At 45.3% G+C, this 15,255-nt stretch overlaps 1 protein-coding gene across 1 annotated transcript in view; it reads right to left on the bottom strand.

Annotated features, from left to right (window-relative positions):
* The window catches only part of LOC308118142 (putative flavin-containing monoamine oxidase A), a 70,757-nt gene that overhangs the window by 25,855 nt on the left and 29,647 nt on the right, over window positions 1–15,255 (bottom strand). The window contains exon 9 of the mRNA XM_080477416.1: window positions 1,051–1,209. Within this exon, the coding sequence (XP_080333542.1) occupies window positions 1,051–1,209 (159 nt within the window). The remainder of the gene's footprint in view (window positions 1–1,050; window positions 1,210–15,255) is intronic.

Genomic DNA, 15,255 nt, shown 5'->3' with positions numbered 1-15,255 from the left:
ACATAAAAACTGTAGTGTTTCTGCCATTTTGAAGGAAACAGACATGGTTTTCAAAACATTGCAAAACTCTTCCGAAATGAAAGGCACAAACAAGGCATCTTTGTGTAGTGTCATGTAAACAGGGCCTAAACTTAATGATTGTGTTGCATAGAAATGTCTATTTTATCACTTCATTCAGGGTCCATGTAAGTGAGACAATCTAATCCCTCAATTTGAAGGAATTCAATTGCACTACAGGTCTCAGCTATGAGGCTGACCCTCACCTTTTATTCTCACATTTTATTCTCAAAGCAAGTAGTGCAGATTTACCAAAGTAACAATTTCGCTAAAATCTTGGGAATAACAGAACAGATACTATAGTTTTCTTTTGTTTTTCTGTAAAACTGAACAACAGCCCTTTTACTCACTGACATAAGAGTTCCCGGCAGCAGGAAGCAGCACCCCACTGTTCTGAGTCCATATTCAGGCTGTTTAGGAGCTCAGGTGGTGCACCGTCTTGAATGTAATTTTCATAATGCTGCCTTGGAGCAATAACATTTCAGTAAGGAACACTATGAAGCTATTGTCTTCATGATTCGTGTGAATCATCCGGAACATGCATGTAAACTGGACAACACTATCCAATACTTAAGGTCCAGCTGTAATCTGTAATTCATTCTATGGTGGGATCAAATAAAACATTGTTCAACGTGGACCAATGAATGTAGCTGCAGTTATGACTAAGCTGTGTAGTTTGACATGGTTGTTTTAAAGATCAGGAGGAGCTGAGGTGCCCACTAGCAACCAGTACCAGCAACCAGTACCTCTTCTTGCAAAGCAAAGTGTCTCTCTCTATCAATTTAAATGCTCTCATAACAATCCGCTCAAGATAGTGGTCGGCTATGAAGAATTATTTGCAGATTTGCCAATTGTCTGCAAGATCAATTTTATTGGGTTATAATGAATCGCATTTAGAAGAACTAATTTCCCAAGTATGGGGTGCATTCAAGTTGAGAACACAGACTCTAAATTCCATAATAAAATAGATCGATAAATTGTGTCAGTCATTACCTCTTTGGGACCCCAGTGAGAAGCCTGTTGGCCGGCAATAAAGCCCACCAGAGCAGCGTTACCTCGAGGGCTGGTGGCGTCAAAGGTGACACAGAATGGACAGTCAGTAGAGGCTCCTGCTACGATTTCCCCGGAGAAATTCTTTTCTTTCCAAAAGGCCTAAAAGAAATGAAGACAACACATCACGTAACATGGCGTGAGAACTGTCGTAACAAATTGTAGACATATATGTCAGTCCACGGATACAGAGCAATACAAGATCTCTCCCAACAAAAGAAATGTACATTAAACACGGTAAAACTGAATACCTCGTTGAGCTTCTTAAATCTATGCAGGTCATAAAATCCTCACGATGATCCGTTTGACAACAATAACTTTGAGTACATTGGGATTGCGAACTGCTTTCTTACTGTCAGTGAATGAACGAATGAACGAATGAACTAGCTCAGTGGTGTGTGTTCCGCGCAATTAGTCACAATCTCGCATGATATACAAATTTACATTCTTTAGATAATACAAGTCAAAAATATTTACTTTCTGTTAATTGCATCATGTTTCATGTGTTACACTTAAACAAATCATTGAATTAATGATTAAAATTCTACTTTTTGAACAACACTTACGCAGCAGCCCTTACAGGTGAATTTCAACAAATCATCCAACTGTATAAAACTGGGAACAAACATAATTTCATAACGTGTCCGGTATCCTTACTAATTAAATTCCCAACATTTCATGCATAAGTCTTTGGTGAGAAATTGGACTTTGTTTCTTTTACAAGTGAATCGTTTCAGGAAACCTAGTAATAGTAGTCATTAAAGTTAAAGTGAAAAATATAAAACTACCAAGTCCCTGGAGAATATGGACTGGGAGTCATGACACTCCTAAAATGAGTCATTACTTAAAATGATTCAGTAGTTTCTTTGCTGAAACTCCTTCCAACTGCAACCTTGAAGCAATAAGCAAAAGCAACACAATCTTCCAGCACTAGAGGTTACTCTTGGTGTCAGTGGGATGTCAACTGTTTCAGTAAGTGCTCTCTGAGCCCAGCCAATTTTAGTAAGTGAAAGAAAAACAGCATTTGAAGACTAAATAGACGCAATTATGACGCAAGTTTCGTTCACTCAAGAGCTTAATTGAACCGAATGAAGTAGCTGTCGAGATACCGCGTGGTACAAAGACCAACAATGGCAGCTCAGTGTGGGCGACCTTCCAATCATCCAGTGAAGAAAATCCACTTTGGTTGAATGTAAAATAAACATTGTGTCATGCCCTCCACTTCAACCTAATTTGGTCCGTTGGCACCATCTGGTGGCCTCCCGGCCTCATTGGCCTGACCTCTCACCTCCAATCAACTCAACTGCTTTCAGCTGCGGCGGGGAGTGGCCTGCCTACCTGCACCACTACATAAACACCGGCTGACCACTAACCGACGCCAAACAATAAACCTACCTCATTCTGACCCTCCTCGTCGCTGGATTCCCGTCTGCCTGGAACAACGATCCCCTCTACTCTTCCCACTCATCAGCCGACTCTCCCCACTCCTGTGCCAGACTCCTCCGTCCGTCCTCTTTGGCTGCGATTCGTTTAGCCCCCCCAGAGTCTGCTTAGTTGCATTTACTTTTCCAGTAGCTTTTTCCGTCAGGAGTTTTCTGATCGTTTTCTGTTTAAATCTCAGTATTAGTTTTTGCCTTAGCAGTTTTTCTTACCTATAGTTGCACCACCATCCCACTAGGGGCTCTTTTTTGGTTTCTCCACTCTTGTTGGTTCGAATAAATCAGTGAACCAAATTCTGTGTCTCCTGTTTTGCTGTCTGCGCCTGAGCCTCAGTTCCGTCTCATGACAATACGGTTTGGCCATAATGAGCTCAGCAGACTGCAAAACGGAGGCAGGCGCTGCCTCCGCCATTCACCAAGCTGTAGATGGCCACAAGGCAATCCTAGGACAGCATAATGAGCTCCTTAAAGGTCTTGTATCTAGCGTTAATGCACTAATTGGTCAAATGTCGCACTTAACGGGTCAGCTGTCCACGTTGGCACCCCCCCTAGCCGCTTCGGGTTTTCAATCCACAGTCACGAACATCCCAGAGACAGCAAGTAGCTCTCCCTCTGTGCACGCTACAGCTGTCCGCGAACCCACGGTTCCGGTTCCAGAGAGCTATGCTTGGGATTTCGGCTCTTGCGAGGCCTTCTTGACTCAGGTTTCACTTGTCTTCGAGCTGCAACCGACGTCCTACGCGTCTGATAGGGCTAAAATCGCGGACTTGATCAGCCTCCTACGGGGGTCTGCACAGGACTGGGGAGTCGCTGTGTGGAAAAAACAGGGAAGTGTCTGCACCTCCTACGCCCGCTTCACCGCAGACATGAGGCGTGTCTTTGATCACCCAGTTCGAGGACGAGATGCTGGGGATCGCCTCTCGACCCTGGGACAGGGGTCCCGCAGTGTCGCCGAATACTCCGTGGAGTTCCAGGCCCTTGCAGCTACCAGTGGGTTCAACGATCCGGCCCTCCAGAGGTTATTCTATAGGGGACGGTCCGAGGCTCTGAAGGATGAGCTCGCCACCAAGCGGATTGACAACCGCTTGAGAGAGAGGCGCAGAGAGCGCTCACACCAGATGGACCGGGCACGTCATTGCTTCCTGTTCCAAGAGACCAGCAAAAGAGAGGGCTCACTCGTGACGGGGAGTCTACGAGTGAGCCAGACTGCTGTAACCTCCCCTCATCTGCTACAGCTACCAGCGACACTGACCCACCTAACTCACTCACTCTCCGTGCCTGTGCTGGTGGATTCCGGGGCCGAGGAGAACTTTCTAGACTTGGACCTTGCCAGACAGCTCCACATCCCATCTGTTTCACTGGATTCTCCCATGGAGGCCCGCTCTCTTAACGGTCTTCCCCTGGCCACGGTCCGGCGGAGAGCAGTTCCTGTCACCCTCCTGTTGGCAGGTAAGCACCAGGAAACATTAACTTTTCACTTAATTGAAAATTCACGCCCACAGCTGGTACTGGGGCACCCCTGGTTGGTAAAATACAATCCTACCATTGATTGGCGCAGCAGCCAGATTCTGTCCTGGAGCACAGCGTGTCATGCCAACTGTCTCCGCTCCGCCTCATCCGCTGCTCCAGTAATTCCCAAGCCGGTGCCCCAGCCTCCGGACCCGCTCGGCATTCCTGATGTTTACCGGGACCTAGCTCCGGTCTTCAGTAAGGAGGACGCCCTATCCTTGCCCCCCCACCGGCCCTACGACTGTGCCATCGAGCTCCTGCCCGGAGCCACCTTGCCCTCTGGTCGTCTGTACAACCTCACTAAACCCGAGCAGGTCGCTATGGAGGTATACATTAGGGATGCCCTGGCAGCGGGTATCATTCGGCCCTCCACTTCCCCGATAGGTGCTGGCTTCTTTTTTGTGGGCAAGAAGGACGGGTCCCTGCGACCCTGTATTGACTTTCGGGGCCTAAATGATATAACGGTGAAGAACAAGTACTCTCTTCCGCTTATAAAATCAGCCTTCACCCTCCTCCATGGGGCCAAAGTGTTCTCCAAACTAGACTTAAGGAACGCTTACCACTTAGTGAGAATAAGAGAGGGGGATGAGTGGAAGACAGCCTTTAACACCCACCTAGGACACTTTGAGTATTTAGTGATGCCCTTTGGCCTCACAAATGCCCCTGCCGTCTTCCAGAATCTTAATAATGACGTGCTCAGAGATATGATCAACCGCTTTGTGTTTGTGTACATGGACGATATCCTAATTTATTCCAGAAACCAGGAGGAACACGTCCGCCATGTCCGCCTGGTCCTAGAGCGCCTTTTGAAGAACCGTCTGTTTGTTAAAGCGGAGAAGTGTGAGTTTCACGTCACCACTGTGCCATTCTTGGGTTTCGTTATCTCCCCAGGACGAATCATGATGGATCCGGCCAAGCTATCGGCTGTCTCGGAGTGGCCCCAGCCAGAGACCCGGAAACAGTTGCAGCGATTTTTGGGCTTCGCCAACTTTTACTGCCGCTTCATCCGTGATTACAGTAAGGTGGCAGCCCCACTCACAGCCCTGACCTCCACCTCGATTCCATTCTAATGGACCCCCAAGGCTGAGCAGGCATTCCAGTCCCTCAAGGTACGATTCACCTCTGCTCCGATCCTAGTTCAGCCAGATCCTCACCTTCAGCTCGTAGTCGAGGTGGATGCTTCTGATTCCGGGGTCGGGGCCGTGCTCTCCCAGAGGACCCCATCAGACCAAAAGCTGCACCCATGTGCCTTCTTCTCTCGCCGCCTGACTCCAGCAGAGCAGAATTATGACGTGGGGAACCGGGAGCTACTGGCGGTCAAGCTTGCCCTCGAGGAGTGGCGTCACTGGCTGGAGGGGGCGGAGCACCCATTCATAGTCTGGACAGATCACAAAAACCTGGAGTACATCCGCTCAGCCAAAAGACTGAACTCTCGGCAGGCCCGCTGGACACTGTTTTTTGGTCGCTTCCAGTTCACCCTCACATATCGCCCGGGTTCCCGTAACATCAAGCCGGACGCCCTGTCTCGCCAGTTCTCTTGCGATGAGCCCCCCAATGACCCCAAACCTATCCTTCCCCCTGCTCGCCTCGTCGCCTCTCTAACCTGGCAAGTGGAGGATCAGATCCGCCAGGCGCAAAGCCGACAGCCAACCCCAGGTAACTGCCCACCTAATGCTCTCTATGTTCCTGAGTCTGTGCGTACCTAGGTGCTCCAGTGGGCCCATACCTCCCGCTTCGCCTGCCACCCTGGGGGCTCCCGGACCGTGTCCATCCTTCGGCAGAGGTTTTGGTGGCCCTCTCTCGAACGGGACACTCGAGACTTTGTCGCTGCTTGCCCCACCTGCGCTCAGGGCAAGACGCCTTCCCGGCCCAGCTCGGGCCTCCTCCAGCCACTCCCTGTGCCCTCTCGGCCGTGGTCCCACATCGCAGTTGATTTCGTCACTGGACTACCCTGCTCTGAAGGTAACACAGCCATCCTCACCATTGTTGATCGTTTTTCCAAGGCAGCACACTTCGTCGCCCTTCCCAAACTCCCCTCAGCCAAGGAGACGGCATCCCTCTTGGTAACCCACGTTTTCCGGTTGCATGGGATACCAGCAGACATTGTCTCAGACAGGGGTCCACAGTTTACCTCCGGAGTTTGGAAGGCTTTCTGCACTGCACTAGGGGCCACCCTCAGTCTCACCTCTGGCTTTCACCCCCAGTCTAACGGACAAGCGGAGCTGGCCAATCAGTCCCTGGAAACGTACCTCCGGTGTCTGGTCGCCTCCAACCCGACTGCCTGGGTCGAGTATGCTCATAATTCTCAAATAAACTCTTCTGTGGGAATGTCTCCTTTTCAGTGCTCCCTCGGCTACCAGCCACCGTTGTTCCCCTCCCAGGAACAAGAAATCGCCATTCCCTCCGTGCAAACATTCGTCAGCCGGATCGAAAGGGTCTGGGATAAGGCCAGGCTCAGCCTTCTACAATCGACCAGGAGGATGGAGCGTCATGCCAACCGCCGTCGCCGCCTGGCCCCAACCTACACTGTGGGTCAACAAGTCTGGCTGAGGGCCAAGGACCTCCCTCTGAAGGTTGAATCCAGGAAGCTGGCGCCCCGGTTCATCGGTCCCTTCCCAGTGGAGCGAATCATCAGTCCTACGGCGGTACGTCTCACCCTTCCCCGAACGTTGAAAATCCACCCTACGTTCCATGTCTCACAGGTCAGGCCCGCCAGAAACTCCCCCCTGGCTCCTCCAGTCCCCCCCCCCCCCCCCAGGATGGTGGATGACTCACTCGGTTCGGCGCTTACTGGATGTCCTTCAGTTTCTCGTGGACTGGGAGGGATACGGGCCTGAAGAGAGGAGCTGGGTCCCCCGCAGTCAGATCCTTTGTCCGGACCTGATCAGGGACCTCAAACGGCGGCGTCCTGAACGTTTCAGTCGTGCACCTGGAGGCGTACGTAGGAGGGGGGGTACTGTCATGCCCTCCACTTCAACCTAATTTGGTCCGTTGGCACCATCTGGTGGCCTCCCGGCCTCATTGGCCTGACCTCTCACCTCCAATCAACTCAACTGCTTTCAGCTGCGGCGGGGAGTGGCCTCCCCACCTGCACCTCTACATAAACACCGGCTGACCACTAACCGACGCCAAACCGGAAATCTACCTCATTCTGACCCTCCTCGTCGCTGGATTCCCGTCTGCCTGGAACAACGATCCCCTCTACTCTTCCCACTCATCAGCCGACTCTCCCCACTCCTGTGCCAGACTCCTCCGTCCGTCCTCTTTGGCTGCGATTCGTTTGCGGTTAGTTTAGCCCCCCAGAGTCTGCTTGGTTGCATTTACTTTTCCAGTAGCTTTTTCCGTCAGGAGTTTTCTGATCGTTTTCTGTTTAAATCTTAGTATTAGTTTTTGCCTTAGTTTTTCTTACCTATAGTTGCTCCACCATCCCACTAGGGGCTCTGGTAGTTTTTTGGTTTCTCTGCTCTTTTTGGTTCTAATAAATCAGTGAACCAAATTCTGTGTCTCCTGTTTTGCTGTCTGCGCCTGAGCCTCAGTTCCGTCTCATGACACATTGTACTGCGTGTCAAGACATGTTGGTTTTTGTGAGGAGCTTTATCACAACTGTGTGTCCTTTTTCCTGTGTAAAATGAGAAGGTGATGCTAACAGAACTGTGAACAAGGTCAGACTCAGTTCGCTAGAAATACATATTTTCCTCTGCCACCTGTGGTATTGACAAAAGGAACTGTCTTTCCAGCACACCTGACAGTTTCCAAGGGAACGACCCAAACAAGTGAATGTGAGGATGTCAGGTTCCGAAACCACGCCAGAATGTTCTAAACAAGGCCCGAAGACTTTGGCTGAAACTGTATACACAACTGGAGTAGAGACATACAGTAACAAGCAAAGATATCGAAGCTGGATCTAAATGCAGACAGACTGGCTGTGACTGTCCATAACACTGGCAGGTGCATAAACAGTAAAGTGGATTATCTGAGACCATGAAGGACCACTTGAAGTCATCGACTGTTGTGTGCGGCCTCCTGATGGGCTGTGGGATGGGTTTTTCCCGTGAGGCATTTGGACGACGAGCTCCCTCAGGATCATGTCTCTTAATGAAAGTAAAGCAGATTCATACCATTTAATGCTTTTTGTTGTTAACAATTTCATCCTGCAATTGATTCCATTCCTATATTGGTTTAGTTGTGCTTAACTTTTTCGTTTTGTCAAATGTTTACCGGTGGGGAATGGTGTATGGACGGGAGAGATGAATAACTACGATTTGACGCAACATAGTTTCAGAAGTTATTTGATAGCTTCAGTAAATCACACTAAAAATATTCATTATGTGTAGTGTAACACCAAAAAAGAATTTCAAAGCATGGCATGTTGTAGTATGCCAGTAGTACTAGTCAGTAGTGTGATGTGGGAACAGTGTGCGGTTTGATCTGTTGAGTGGCATAAAGCAAACAAAGGTAAGTGCTGGAGAAGAGCGGCACTCTGTATTGTATCCATTGTTTCCTCACAATTAATTTCCCACCATGCCTCAGTCTAACTGATTGCATAGATAATGTTGAGAACTTTGCAGACAAACACATTGCCAAAGTTAAGCATTATATACACAACATTGAATAATATTATCTTATCTAAATTAAATCGACCAAAATGATGTAACATAAAATGGAAGCAAATTGCATGTTCTGTGGCAGACTATGTATTTTTTATAAGTTCTACAACAAAGTTACATTTCCATGAATGTGAAGGCCGATGATTCTTCCAAAGAAAGCAGGAGACCTAGATATGTAATACAAATGCCTCATTAAATGATAATCATTTTGGCTCTCTTGCACACACTATGTGTAGCCTACTGGCAACCTTGCTGCCTCATGTAATAATTAGTAACTTTAATGTACCTGCAACAAAAGCTTTTGGGCAATACGGGCCGTGTTCTGTCTGCATCACATAGTATTTGGATGTCTATTATTCAAGCATATGTTCCTTTTGTGACAGAGAACTGCAAAGCCAATTTCGTATCACTACTACTCGCTGCGGATGTGCATATGCCTCTGCATTCACATCTGTATGAACATTTGCGGACACATTTACATATGGCTGCATGTAGATGTGCATTCAACTGTTCATCTAATTGCTCCATATCTCTGTGAGGCCGGGATCATTGGGATGGCAGACTGAAACAATGTCTCTTCATGTTCCACTTCATTTCTTTTCTGGTTTAAAATAAAAAACCAAGTGGGAGACTTTGCAGTATAATAAAAAGCACTTTTACCTCACAGCCTCCCCCAATGGGATCTCTACCTTGCCATGATGGGATAGGTTGTGTCTCCAAGAAAGCTGGAGTATTGTCCTCCAGGTAGGGTAGCCCACAGGTCAAAAGGTAGAGACCAGACAATGAGTGATCCCCTGGCCCTCTGGGTTGGAGGTTAGCTGATAGCCTGCTCTGCTAAAACACTGCATATTACCGAAACCAAAATAGCGTTGCTCCCTAGCGTGGATCACCAGAGGAACAAGACGTTAATACCCACTTGGATCAATGTGCAACGCACACTTTGCACACCTTCCCCACTGATGAAATTGCGGCATTACCAAAAGCGTGTGTGAAGATCGGACGGTGGAACATCAGGTCCACACAGCACAAAAACCCTCGGTTGGATTCAGGGCTCATGGCTGTTCTGTGTGGTTGTTGCATGTTCCCCCTGAGTGTACGTACAGTAGGTTTTGTCAAGGTAAGACACCTTCTCCTGTAATGCAAAAATATGCATGATAGATTAAGTTGATTGCTGACTAAATTGTCCATAGGTTTGAATGTGTGAATGATTAATCGCCAGCCTCTTTGAATTATTCCAATGATGGATTGACAACGTCTCCAGGGTGTACACGTCCAGTTCCAGCTCCCAGTGCTTTAAATCCATTACAGCGAGAAAAATCCCAGAATAATGATTCTTCAAGCTGATAAATTATAATGGAAGAAGTCAATACTCTACTTGTGCTGATTACATGTAAGGTAATCATGTGGAGCCTGAATAAAGCTCCTGGAGTTACTGCATAAAGCAAAAAGACAATGGAATGGAATTACATTGGTTTGTGATTGTTTCCTTGAAACTACCAAAAAAAAAAAAAAAAACTGAATAGATTTGGGAAGGGTGTTTCTCTGCACAGGAGTGTTGGTGTCAGTCATTCATATTGTTCCATTCAGCTTGTTTCTTCAGAGCCAAAATGATCAATTTTAACACACCGGGCACTGCAGCTCTCCTGCCAACATGCAAGGAAGTTAAATCTAAGTGACCAATGAGCAGAAAGTGTTTTGGCATGCAATCACCCTTTTCTTTCCCCCCCTGGGAAACGAGCTGCACAGCGTGGAAGATAAGGTTGAAGAACAACAATCCAAGAAGGATTGTTCAGCATCTTGCTTCAGTCTACCCTGCTGATCTTAATTGTGTCACCCTTGGACCTGGTCTGGGCAGGTATGGATGGTGTTCTGGTTTTCTGCCTCACGGTAGGTCAATGCTGCCATCTAAAGTCACATTCTCTGTGAGATGTTTGTGGATTTGCCTGCACACACATAAGCAGGTGGTCTAGCAGTTTGCTGATTTCACATTCTTTTGCTTTTGGACCTTAACTTCTTATGTGTACAGATGATGCAGCTGCTATAAGCATTGCCCTGGCAAATTATCTTTCACAGGGGAGCATTGTCACAGGTAAGTGCAGAGACAGATGTAATGCCCAGCCTGAGGCTTCCTCCGAGGACTCCCTTCTTGAGAGGGGCAAGCTGGCGCTTCAGAGATAATCCAAGGCAAGAATACCGACTCAATTATTTAAGGCGAAAATGCAAAATCCTAGGACTCGCACGAGGGATGTGACAAGAGCATTTGAGAAAACTGCTCCGTCAGCTCGGTGGTTCTCCTAGAGAGAAAGCTGCCATCAAATGCCATCTGTCGTCTGGTCCTGGGTTTTAGTGCAAGATTGGTTTTTAAACACACAGTGAATTGTTTCCGACTCAGAGTCAGATGGGTACAACAGCACTGTCCAACACTAAACTTACTTACTCCTCCTGTCCTATCATGGGCGTTTAACAAGAGGTTTCCGCGATTCTTTTTGAAGGGGCGGCCTGTACGGCAGCCTGTACTTCCCGCTCAAGCCGTTTCAGGTGAAACAGTAAATGACACTTGCATTCACAACTTTGAAAGCATAAGAAACACAACGTTTAATAAGGGACCTTTGTTCAAACGGGAGCATCCAATTAGACTCTCATCATCACTTTGTAAGTATTGAGACATTTAGTGTGTCTAACAGGAGAGAAGAAAGACATGCAACTTGCTCAGCAATGCAATCAACCTCATGATCCTGGAAAGTAACTATATTCACTTTTGATAAAAAAAAATACAAACAACGCAACAGCTTCTGTTTTTTTCTATTTTGAGGTTGAGCTCATCATCGTCATCACCAAGAGAGACGGGCAGTTGACTCCACGGTTCACAAAGTTTTCAAAAAAGGATTGAAATGCAGCACATGCTGAGAAATCTTTTAGGACGGCTGTAAACGACGCGCACTGGAAGCCGGTTAACACAAGATTTTCCTAATAAAAACTGAGATGTGTTGACTTATCCGGCCCTCTCTCACATGCTCAACCTCCTGCACTCAATGACATTTGTGTGTTTTCAAGCATGAGTGGTTTTTCTCAGGCTCTGAAAGTGCATTTCAAGGCACCTCGGCCTCTGTGACAGATTTGCTGATCAGCGCATTGCTCTCTGCCCAGTAATATTTTCACAGGGTGGTTTTGATTGCATCACGCACGCTTTTTCAATCTGACGCTTTAATGTGGTATTAAAGAACCAAGGTTTGTAAGGTGCACTTCCAAAAAAAAGAACTGCTGAAATTAGATCTGATTCTTAATCAATGTATTCATAAATCTACAATAGTACGTTTCTTGGAGCTTGGAGATTGAGGAGATTGAGCTGCTTTTTCTCATTCATGAAAATTACATGTTTAATCGTCTTGCAACATCGAGCAAATAACAGTGCTATTGCCAACAAAAATACCAAGGACGCAAAGTTAATTAGGATTTTGCTGGAAATGAAATGAACTGGTTTAGATATCTCCAGTGCTAGAAAAGACCACACTTTCAGTTAGTGTAAGAAATGTGCATCACAGCAAGGGAAGACATGCCTCTGTTCTCTAAACATTGAAGAGATTTTCCACATTTGCATGCACATACAGACATTTTCAATGTCAAACTACGGAATTGGTAAGACATCCCAAAACAAATTCAACATACCTCCACTTGGTGTCGACTGCAGAATGTAGGAAATGTCTTTATGTGAGGGATGGACTCCAAGATAATGCCACCATATATACTTGGAAGGAATATCTTTGTAATGTACATTGCACATGCAGCCTCACCCAAAGGTCAACGTTTTTTAACCTCAACATTCTTCAGGAAGCCTTCAGGTATACCCTGTATGTGTTTCCTCAGGAATACCCTGTAGGTGTTTCTCCAAAATTGGAACAGATTTTCACTCACTCAAAGATTAATGAACAGATTCCATTTTCATCATATCAGGTCAGAGGCTCCAGCAATTTCATTGAATTTCTCAAGAATCCTCAGAATTTGCTGAAGTCTGATACAACTGTTCAGGTTGATCAAGGTTGTACCTCAAGAAAATGACCTAAAGTCTTGGAGTCCACTTTGTAAGTACTTGCCGTCTTTTGTAAATCAGTTATTCTTGAGCTCTTGTTTTCGTGAGGGACTTTATTAATCAACTCAAAAGATCTAAGGAACTTTTTGAAGTCTGGAAGCAAGTGGTATAATTGGTTGTCAGGCAATTGCAAGGTTGGCTATTCAATGCTCTTTTCCACATGTTTCATGTCTCGAAAGTTATCGAGTACTAATTTGCTCCCAATGATGTAAGACAGCAATTTACTGGTCATTCAGTCAATACATGCTATATAAGTAATGTTCAGATGAAAATCAAATGTTTTACATATTTAATCATACTTCTATTACATTTCAGGTTAGGAGAAATTTCACCATCAGCTCCAAATGTGTTGTCATGGAGGCAAGCAACCATTATGAGGGCAGAATCCTGGTTGGTTGTGAAATTCAAACATGTCCTGAGGAATTTTCTTCCTCGCTTTGTTCCATTCATAATGACGAGATGATAAGTGAGATAGATTTTTTTTTTCTTCCGAGGTCTCATGTTTTTTTTAACACTTTGGGGATAATAACCGGATGGTTAACACCTTCTCCTAAACTAACAAACAACTTCGTAAGGATTAGAGACAATAGTTGGAAATGGTTAGCTCAACTTAATTGAATGGGTTCAAGTTGTAACAACGCAATGAATCAAGTTCTTGAAACTTAAATTAATTCATTTGATTCGTCATTCATTTAGATGTTACCAATTGAACTATTTTCTTTTTTCAGTGTAGTCGACTCCACTGCTCCTTAGAGGAGCATACGGCATTTTTGGGTGGAAAGAACGGGAGACCCAGAACAGGGTGACAATTGGTGGAGGACAACACCATATTTATTTACATCATCGTATTTCAACTTTGTGGGATCTGTTCCTCCATTTCTATAAGTAAAGAGGGTTAATACAAATAATAAAGTAACCTCAAGTTTTAAAACTGTGTACAGACCACAGACTGTGCAGATACTTATGAAGATGAGGAGAAATTGGTATAAATCACCTTTGCTACCAGTGACTAACACGGTGTTTTCATGTGTTTATTAGAGTGAAAATGGATCTTGCCAAGGCAGAGAACTGAATAAATGTTAGCATGAGCACCAATGATTTTGTCTTCATCACAGTTGACAAATTTAATCTGTTAACAAGGTGCGCAAGCACTTTGTTAATTATGTGCGAGGTTGCTAAGTGCTAAATGAATACGATTAAGCAAATCTAAATGTGCTCAAAGTTATTTGTGTCAACTCAGCTCAATTTTGTCTGATGAAGGCAGACAAAGTGGTTTGATGCTCATCAAACCACTGTTTCCCCACACATTGGCTCTGTTTGGGCAACTCGCCCAGAAAGACACTCCTTCTTTCAGAGACACTTCCACAGTCTGTCAGTAAATCTTATATTAAAACAGGCTATTTGACTTTTCTCAAACAAAACTTGTAGTGCACAGTGAGGTCACCGAGCAGATTCTGAATGGATTTCTTTATTCAGACATTCAGTTCAAAGAGCAAACTTTAAATGGTCTGAAATCTGAGTTTGTTGGGGAAATTCACAAGTGGCCAAGCACCTTCATTGTGTTGTTGGACTGTGTGGATGGACGATGGTGATTCAAGTTCCCTAAACTGCAATAAGACAGTTAGATTTAGTTTTTCCTTCACTTCAATGAAACCAAATAATAGAGTAAATTTTTGGTGCTGAATACCTTGATGTATTGTAGCTAATTAGTGAGATTGTGACCTGTCGTGCCCATTTAAACGTTCTACTTGTAGATATTGCAGCCTTTAGAACAGTTGTGATTTCATATACAGTAATGATATTTTCTCTATCCGACCAATTTAGTAATCCATCACAAGCATGTGTTTTTTTTATAGATCACGCATGTTCTCAGTGAGGATGGATGATCTTCAGAATTATGTGCGAGGTGCATGATGCCAATTTGAATGGACATTAAGCTCTTTATTTAAGTGTAAAATGTCACTTTTTAGTCAGGAGTGTTGAGCCGCCCTGGCATTTGTGAGAAGTAGAGCCTTTTCTGGTTATAGGAAATTCTGCACACTCATAAGAGGCAGTTGCATATGCATATGAAGGCAATAAAGAGCAAATATAAAAGTCTCCATAGAGCTTACTCTGGTTATAGAGACGCCCTGTCCTGACCCTGTTTCCTTGCTTCAACACACTCGATCAAACTGACTATGTGCAGTAGCTGCTTTTCCACTGTCTTCACAGAGTTAGAGCATTTTCAAAAAAAACACCTTGGGAGCTCTTTCAAGTGGCTCTAAGCAAAAACACCACAAAAGCTTTGTGATTTCACTTGTCATGTCAATGTGGCATAAACAAAGACCAATTAGGACCCTCCAAGACCGAGGCTGGAGACCCTTGCACAATGATTCAGTCCATTTAACCTTCATAGACCGAGTAAAGGGTAAACTAAACCTGTCATAAGATCAAGCAGGATCTTATCGTCAGTCTAAAAAAAAAAACTACTTTTGTGTTGACAAAGTTTATCATTAACATTATCTTT

Source organism: Lipophrys pholis (assembly GCF_963383615.2).
Source record: "Lipophrys pholis genome assembly, chromosome: 12".
In the NCBI taxonomy this organism is placed as follows: Eukaryota; Metazoa; Chordata; class Actinopteri; order Blenniiformes; family Blenniidae; genus Lipophrys; species Lipophrys pholis.
Note: the sequence above shows the minus strand (reverse complement) of the source record. Positions and strands in the feature narration are given on the sequence as shown.